At 34.8% G+C, this 9,257-nt stretch overlaps 1 protein-coding gene across 1 annotated transcript; it reads right to left on the bottom strand.

Moving 5' to 3' along the window:
- Window positions 1–1,076: 1,076 nt before the first annotated feature.
- On the bottom strand, window positions 1,077–1,787 carry LOC141641366 (uncharacterized). Its single transcript, XM_074450033.1, has one exon. It carries the CDS (start codon window positions 1,785–1,787, stop codon window positions 1,077–1,079), a length of 711 nt encoding a protein of 236 aa, XP_074306134.1.
- Window positions 1,788–9,257: the final 7,470 nt, after the last annotated feature.

Below are 9,257 nucleotides of genomic sequence, written 5' to 3'. Positions count from 1 at the left end.
ATGACGATGTTTTCTCTCGACCCGTCCATTTTGTTGTGGGGTGTCAACGTTGGAAGTTTGAAAAATGACCCCTTGTTCATCGAAAAAATTTTGAAGACATGTAAACTCAGTGCCGTTGTCGCTTCTTAAACATTTAATTTTCTTATTAAATTGTCGTTCGACCATAGCAAAGAAGTTTAATAATTTTTTAGGTGCGTCACTTTTGTGACGTAAGAGATAGACCCATGTTAATCTTGAAAAATCGTCAACAATTGTTAAAAAATAGCGTGAACCACAAGACGCATTTTCAGAGTAACGACCCCAAAGATCACAGTGAATTTAATCAAAAATTGAAGTAGCGTTATTATAACTAGAAGAAAATGAAGAACGTGTTTGTTTGGCCCGGAGGCAAATGTCACAGGACTTGCTATGAAAAGTAGAAATAGTTCGAGTTTTATTAGAAAAAACAGGAAGTAAACCGATAATGTCTGTGGAAGGGTGCCCCAACCGTTGGTGCCATAGCTCAGTCGTATCAATCGATCCCACCATAAATATTCTAGGCTCGAAGTGGTGGACATCCTTCAAGAAATATAGTCCCTCACGCTGCTCACCCGCTCCAATCACCATCTTCGAGGAACGATCCTGTATTAAACACAAATTGCGAGTAAATTGTATGGTTAAAGAATCGTCCAAAAGAAGGCTAGAAACAGAGATAAGGTGACATTGAAGAGTAGCAGCATATATGACGTCTTTTAAAATAAGGCGAGGTGATAAAATAATGTCACCACATTTTGTGGCAATAGTTCGATCCCCATTAGGCAGTCCTACGGACAGGGGTGCAATAGTACGAAGGTTCGAAAAATGCGTTAAACTTCCCGACATGTGGTGGGAATCACCGGTATCTATAATCCAAGAGGAGATAGGGACAGAGATATTACCATTGAGTTGTCCTTCGGCAGACTGTTTTTGTGACTGCCACCATTTCACGATTTCGGCGAGCTCGGTAGGATTGACATTGCTTAAATTCGAGTTGGCAGGAACACCCGTTAGGCCCAGACTGAACTCGGGTAGCAAAAATCATTGGGTCAGGCCGCGGTTCAGACTTTGTGGAATCGAGAGTGGTACGCATGCCCTCTTCTTGAAAGAAGACGGCTGTAAATTTGATTCAAATTGGGCAGAGGTTCGGTCGCAAGAATATGAGAACGAAGAGTTGCATAACGAGAAGCGAGACCCATAAGAAAGGAACGTACCCGTTTGTTCTCACGATATCTGCCAAGAAGCGTAAGGAGATTGCACTTACAAGGATTGCAAGAACACGTTGGGAAGGCATCATTGGTGATGAGGTCGCTCCACAGTTTCTTCATACGACCGTAATATGTCATGACGGATTCGGTTGGGCCCTGTTTACAAGCATTAATATCGGATTCTAATTTAAATATATAAGTAGCATTTACCACGGTGAATCGTTGCTTGATGTCGGCCCATAATTGAGTGGCGTTGTCTTGCAAGGTAATTGACGTACGCAGGTCCGGATCAATGGAATTGAAGATCCAGGCAGAAACTAGGGCATTGGCAGATCGCCAAGTTTTGAAATCGGGATCGGTTTCGGGAGGTTGGGAGATGGTGCCGTCAATATAGTCCAGCTTTCCCTTTGCGAGAAGAGCTAGACGGAGACACCGAGCCCAATCGTCGTAATTTTTCCCTGTGAAAACAACGGTGGTGATGTTCGCACCGGGGTTTTTGATAGGTACCAGAGAGTACGAAGTAGAGGATTTTTGTTCGGGGACTGATTGTTCAGGATTCGTCATGGTTTCGAATGAGAATTAAAGAGAACGAGTTTATGTGTCGATTTTATCGTGATTGAAAACCTTGGAAACCTGATACCATATTAGAAATTACACCATACCAAAGTATATAAGAATTGTATTGTATTCACTGTGTTTACAAGGATGTTTCTCAAGCTATTTATACATATGAAAGAATAAGGTTATTTACGGGAAGAATAAAGCTAACAGCTATATTTACGATAATTACAGAATGTGTAATTATTTCCTTGAGGAAATAATAATCCTTGCTGTGTATATGGGATGTGGGTTGACTGGCAATATCATGGAGCCTAACGGCTCTATTAAGTTCCCTCCTCATTTGATTCTCTTACGGAGACATAAACAAGTGATCAAGAAATTTGAATTATTCTCATTAATAGAAATCAAATTTCTTATTTCATGATTAAGGAACGAGGTCAATAACTACCATACCAAACCAACTTGGTTAATAATAAACTAATTTAGATCCCGCGCAATGAATGCGCGGTATTTATAGAATTTTTTATTTTTAGAAAGAAAAAATTAAATATAAAACTAATCCAAAAAATTGAGTAATGTCATGAAATGTGTATATTTTTAAACAAAATTAATGAAATTTTTTATTAGCATATCTGTTAGGTACGATTTAGCATATAAAGAACGGATTTTTTTATCACAAAAATCTTAGAGACAAATTTTAAATAAGGGATTATATCAAAATAGGGAAGTAAATAAGAAATTTTATCAAAATAGGAAATGTGCTTTAGGCGGGATAACTTGAAGTTTTTCCTATTCTTTTAGTATATAGGGGATGGTCTTATGAGTAATGGTAATTTGAAGATTTTTTTTGAAGATATATTATATGACGTGCAATATTTGGCATGATTGACGGTATATTCTTTTTTACAATGATTTTATATATTTCGATTAGTGAAAGATATATTTCGAGATTTGTAATATATGAACCCAAATTTTTGGCAATGATCGAGGATTTTTTACTTGTAGCAATATAGCAATGATTGACGATATATTCTTTTTTTTTTTACAGCAATAATTGAGGATTTTATACTCATTTTTTGGCAATCAAATTTTACGTTATTTTTGGGCAAGATCATTGATATGATCTACATTTTCTGATATTTTATAATGATTTTAGCAACCATAATTTGCAGAATAATATATGCAATCAAATAATCATCTTTGGGCAAGATAATAAGTTATAATTTACTGAAATCATTATTCTGGCAATCAAATAATATAATATATGATCTACATTTTCTGGCAATCAAATAATATATGTAGTAATTAAATTTTAAGTTATTTTTGGGTAAGATCATTGATATGAACGTTATACATAATATTTTTTGGGAATCATTTTTTACATTAGACTTAACCCATAGTAGAATGCAAAAATTAAAAGCCCAAGTAGAAAATAATATTTTAGACGGGAAAAAAGGTAGATTGACCTATTCATTTGATAAATAAGGGATGAAGAGTTAATACTAATCTTCCCCAGAGATGTTTACACCATTGTGCATGCTTTTACACTAATTGAATCATATAACCTACTTTGTAATTTTTTTTTTGGACGGTCCTTTGTCATTTTAATTGGCCTGGTTAACCACAAATAGTTTTTACGCGATTAAAATTGTACAAGGGAATGGACTACTCTTTTTAAGGGGTGTTTGGTTCAAGCATTGTAGGTATAAGGTATGAGTTTAGAATGAGCTAAATCCATACCTTGTGTTTGGTTCACTATTTTTGTAATTTGATACCCATACCTCAAACCCATGAGGTATGGGTTTCTCATACCCAAGGGGGAGGTGGGTATGAGAATGATACCTTGGGTATCATATCAAAGAAGTGTTCGGGAAAAAAAATTAGCATTAAAAAAATTATTTTTTCCTCACAAAACTAAATATATCCATATAATTATTTTTTTCTTGAATTCTTTTTTTTTTCCGTGAAAAATACAAACGATGATTTTTCTTGAACATTTTTAATAATATTTAAGAATAGAAGTATTAAGATATCAAAAAAAGATTAAAATATGTATAAAAATATATATTTAAGTTTTTAACTAATTAATATATGAAAAATTATAGGAAAAAATTATTACATAGTAAATGGTACAATGAATAATAATAGAAATACAAAAAAAAAAGTTCATTCCTCATTCCGGAGTTTGAACCAAACACAAGGTATCAGGAATGGAGTTCCAAACCCATACCACCCTGGTTTGATTCCTGATTCCATATCAATACCTTTATGTGAACCAAACGCCCCCTAAAATATACTCTCTCCGTCCCACTCAATAATTATCTATTTCCATTTTTTGGTATATTATTGAATAATTATCTATTTCCGTTTTTGATAACCTCTTGTAGACCATTTCCCATGTGTATATGGGGTTAAGTGATTTGTATGGTCCAATTCACCCATAGTTATTTTTAACTATTGATCAAGACGGAGGTAGTATGAATTATAATTCACGAAATTTGCAAAATATTAGTTGTTTGTTTGTTTACCCTTAATCCCTATAAATAGTTCCATAACAATGGACATTGTTACTTAATCTCCCTAGGTAAGTAAGAATTCTAGTGAATTCTGGTATTCCATCCAAACCACTCTCTCCGAATTCATGTAAATATAATCATGAGATTATCTGCCTCTCTAGTATAATTCGTCTTATGAACGAAATGACCCCTAAATATAGATATCTCCTTATACTCATTGTCACTAGGAGTTATATACTTCGTAATTTCATTTGATTGACTACTCTCTCCGTCCCGGTCATTTGTTGTCATTTGATTTTGGCACAAAGACCAATGAAATAGGAGAGGGACAATTACTAAATGACAAGTGGAACAAATTGAGTGTGAATGATCAAATTGTTCATCAAATTCATTCTTAAGTATAAAAGACAACAAATAACTGAGACACCCTAATATAAAAAAGGACAACAAATGACCGGGATAGAGAGAGTATTTATTTTCTTGTGATGAAAATTTTGAAAATATGATTACTTGAATAAAAAAATATACTCCGTGATAGATTAATTTGTGATCGATGGTCTAGATTTTTGAGAGACTACTGTGTTGTCCCTATGATTCCAATTCCCAAGCTCGACCAACCTTAATCATTTTCAACATATTTCTCAATATTTTGTCATTATGATATTGACAATAATTTCAATACATTTCGGTTTCGTTTAGCTTTATTCAGTACAGTTCAAATTTATTCTGTTCGGATATGTTAAGTTCAGTGCACGACAATTTCATTCAATTCAGCTCAACTCCATTACTTTCAGCTCTGTCAAGATTTGCTAAAATCTTTATAGTCAATTGTACATTGTTGTTGTAAGTTCGGTTCAATTCATGTTGTTCTAAGCGCGGTTCAATTCATCTCCCTTTAATTCAACTTAACGCGGTTCAATTCACTTTAGTTCAACTTCATTCAATCTTTTGAGCCTAATAATTAGTTCAGGTCAAGCCAACTCTAGCTAGTTCATTTCAGTTAAGCTCCCTTATGTTCAGTTAAGCTAATTTTAACCGAAAAGAACATGTCAAAAATTGTAAAGTACGTAAATAAGTTGGAGAATAAAAATTATTGGATTATAAAACAAAAACATTTACACTTATTTTCATGACATCTTTCACGAAAAAAAAATTCAAGAAAAAAAAGAGTAACATATAGACGTTGAAAATTATGGTCAAAGTGTTGTTTAGGAGACCGTAATAAAGCAAATGGAGTGAAAATAGGTGTGTGGAATGAGTATTGTATATTCAGGGCATTATGTGATGCTATCCTTATTGAATAAAATTGAAACAAATATTATATGTAGACTCTTGAGAAGGTTTATTTGTCCATACGTGAGAAATTGCATAGGTAGCAGAATATAACTTGTACAACAAGAACATGGAGATGTGGCTAAAAGAATTTTCTTGGGAGTTCATGTTGTGTTTGTGAAACAATTGACCAACAAATTAGAACAATCATTTGTCATATTATCATTGGTGGTTATAATTAGTTTCAGGAATGAATTGACTTCAAAGGATTGGTGGCAGAGTTGACTCTTGATGTTAGGAGATTATTCAAATGCTTAATTGATTTTTTTTTTCTTTATTCAAAGAGTAATTGCTTAGGTAATTTACCGCTATCTCCTTTGTAGAGAAAAACGTGTTTGTAGTTCTACAATTTACATTGGTATCCTCAATTAAAAGTTAAGGAAGACAATATACGTAAATTTTTGCATGGTATGTACATCTATAATGCTTGGAATAAGTTGAAATCGTGACATATATCAATTTGGTAAATAAGTCAACATTTTATTGACTTATCCAAAATTAAGTTCATCCAATATTATCGAAGAGCTATTAACCTTAGTGGTTAAAACTGAGATACAATGACAATCTACTTTGAAATACTTTGACAATCTATTGGATAATTAAACTACTAAAAAATTAACTCTTTCTTTTTGCATATGATGTACTCCGTAATGATTTATAGCGGCATGGGTGTAGCCTATATCAGTGATAAAAGATAATTGCCATGAACATCCTTTAGAATAACTAACTCACTATTATATATTGGCAAACTAATAAATATTTTTGATTAGGCCAAGAATATGCATGGCACAAAATGTATCAGCCCTTAACATAGTACGAGTAATATAATTAGATTGATTTGTATAATTCAAGTGACTAATAATGTTAGATAAACCAAAAAATTAAGGCTTAGGACAAAAACCAAACAAATTATGTCATTGCTTGTGTCAATAACATACAAAATGAGATGGCAATTAAGAAGCAAGTAGCAAATAATATAAAAAAAATGGGGGTTTCTAGAAGCATCTAATGACGCACACATAAAATCTGGAAATGCTGGATGGCCGAGTAATGAAACCTTTGTAGGGTCTATCTTAAGACGGATATTCGGTTTAAAATAAAATGAATTAAATAATATCCCCATTTACATGGATGGGACAAGCCTTTTACTAATTACAAGCCTTTTAACCCATGAACACTTAGATCAACTAGCAAGGGGTTGTTCTAGCTTAACCAGAGGTCTCGTTTTCGAGTCCTGGGAACGCAGCAATGTTAAAACTCATGACGGAGAGCTTTACCATCCTAGTGATCCTACCCGACTCAAATCCGGATTAAACCGAATGATTTACACCAAAAAAATATATAATATTTAACCTGTTTTAAAATTAAAACAGATATATTTCTCGTAAATTAGAATTTGTGATGAAACATCCTTGGCAAATGGCAAGGAGTCAACAGCAATATAGCAGCCCTTCTCGTAATATTCACCTCATGAGTCATGTATTTGAAGTCAAAATGCTCTACTTTTCGTATTTTTCACACCCGCCTTGTTTATTCAAGACATTTATCTCGCCTTTTTGTCACAAGGAACAAAATTAGGAGCTTTGACCTATTGTTATTAATCTCATCCAATTTTGACTATCATCTCTAGACTCTTGTTATTAACGTATGCTCTTATTTAGTTTACAAATCTGATGACTTAAAAACTATTTTGAAAAGTTACTTGAAATTCCAAAAAAATATTAAAATTTTAATAAATTAGCTGAAACCTTAAAAAAATTTGAAATTGATACAATAAATGATTGTCTTAAAAATATTTGACAGTAGCCTGAAAGACGGTCTCTCAATAAACTTATTGAGAAACCAATTACAAATAGAAGGAAAATGTTACATAAAATATAAAACAGGTACGTGTACTATAAAATGAGATACTAATAAAAATGGTTACTATATATGATCAAATAGGTATTATGAAAGCATGTACCACACATATATAAGAGATCAATCAGTAATAAAAATGGTATGAAAAATACATAAAGAAGTACGACAAAATTGTTTACAGTGGATGGGGCACGTTGGGACACTCACAAGGTACGTCATACTTTTTTGCCAATTGATCAGAATCGGATATTGAATATGCGTGTTGGTAGGCATGATATGGAGGATATATGGCTATAGGAGTTGGAGAAGGATGGCAATTATTCGGTCAGGTCTGCTTATAAGGCGATGATGGGAGGCTTAAGCGACTTGGAAGGTACGTCGGATAGCAATAGCGGGAAATGGCTATGGAACAAAATATGGCGGTTGCGAGTGTTACCACGGGCGAAAATTTTTTTTCTGGCAGTTTTGTAGCGATGCAATCGCTACGAGACGTAATTTAGCATCCCGTATTAAGTCCATCAATGCGGCTTGTCCGGTTTGTTTGTGTGAGGTGGAGACTTGTCTCCATCTGGCACGGAGTTGTGGGTAGGTGGCTGGGCTATGGGAGGGGTTGGGGTTGGAGATAAGATCGACATTGGGGTATGAGCGGGTGAGGGAGTGGGTGGAAGATGTTTTGAGGGAGCTTGATGAGGGGGAGTTAGAAAATTTGTTATGGGAGTTTGGGCGGTGTGGGAAGTGAGAAATGGAGTGACTTTTGAAGACAAAAACATACATGTACGCCGTACTATAGCAAGGGTGACGGATATGATGAAGGAGATGGAGGATTTGGAGGTGGTCGATAGCGAAAAGAAGGGGAATGCATGTAACACCCACATACTCCAAGTGCCTTACCAGGACCACCCAGGTATAAGGATGTTACCATCTCGGTTACCCGAGGCAATGATAATCAAATAAACAATAATGAAACAACATTTAAATAGAAATACTTTAGTGAAATGTTACAATCCAAAAACCAAACAAAATACGAATACATGTTCTCAAATCAAATGTTTACTGATCTAACTGAAATGTTTATGAAAACTACTAAGCTACAGCGGAAGACTTCTATCATCAGATCGTGGCACATCCCAGCTATCCCAGTACTCAACTCATACCTGCTCAATATCTGCTCACCATCCCCGAATGGATCACCGCAGGTTTTAAAACAATAAACCGAGTCAGTACTATTCACACAATTATATAGAACCAATGATACAGTAATCAAGATAGCTCAAGCAGTCACACACAATCACCCACTCCAATCAATATCTCCATCACCGACTGTCCACAGCATCCCCTCTCTGCATCATATGTATCCCAAACTTCCCCACCTCATCTCTCAACCTCATCGAAGATAGGGCTGTACACAGGGAGTGTACACTCTTCCTACTCAAAGCATCTGCAACAACATTGGCTTTCCCTTCATGGTAGATAATATCCATGTCATAATCGCCAATCAGCTCCATCCACCTCCTCTGTCTCACGTTCAACTCCTTTTGAGTGAAGATGTACTTGAGACTCTTGTGATCTGAAAATACCTTAAAGGTCGCCCCATAAAGGTAATGTCTCCATATCTTGAGAGCAAACAGCACTGCACCCAACTCTAGATCATGTGTAGGGTAGTTCTCCTCATACGGCTTCAATTGCCTAGAAGCATAGGCAATCACCTTACCGTTCTGCATCAACACACATCCCAACCCATTCTTTGAGTTTGACTAGAAACCCA

Source organism: Silene latifolia, chromosome 2 (assembly GCF_048544455.1).
Source record: "Silene latifolia isolate original U9 population chromosome 2, ASM4854445v1, whole genome shotgun sequence".
Taxonomy (NCBI): domain Eukaryota; kingdom Viridiplantae; phylum Streptophyta; class Magnoliopsida; order Caryophyllales; family Caryophyllaceae; genus Silene; species Silene latifolia.
Note: the sequence above shows the minus strand (reverse complement) of the source record. Positions and strands in the feature narration are given on the sequence as shown.

What these genes read in the sequence shown, in the direction of transcription:
- LOC141641366 (XM_074450033.1), bottom strand. Translation starts at nt 1,787, where the DNA reads ATGACGAATCCTGAACAATCAGTCCCCGAACAAAAATCCTCTACTTCG.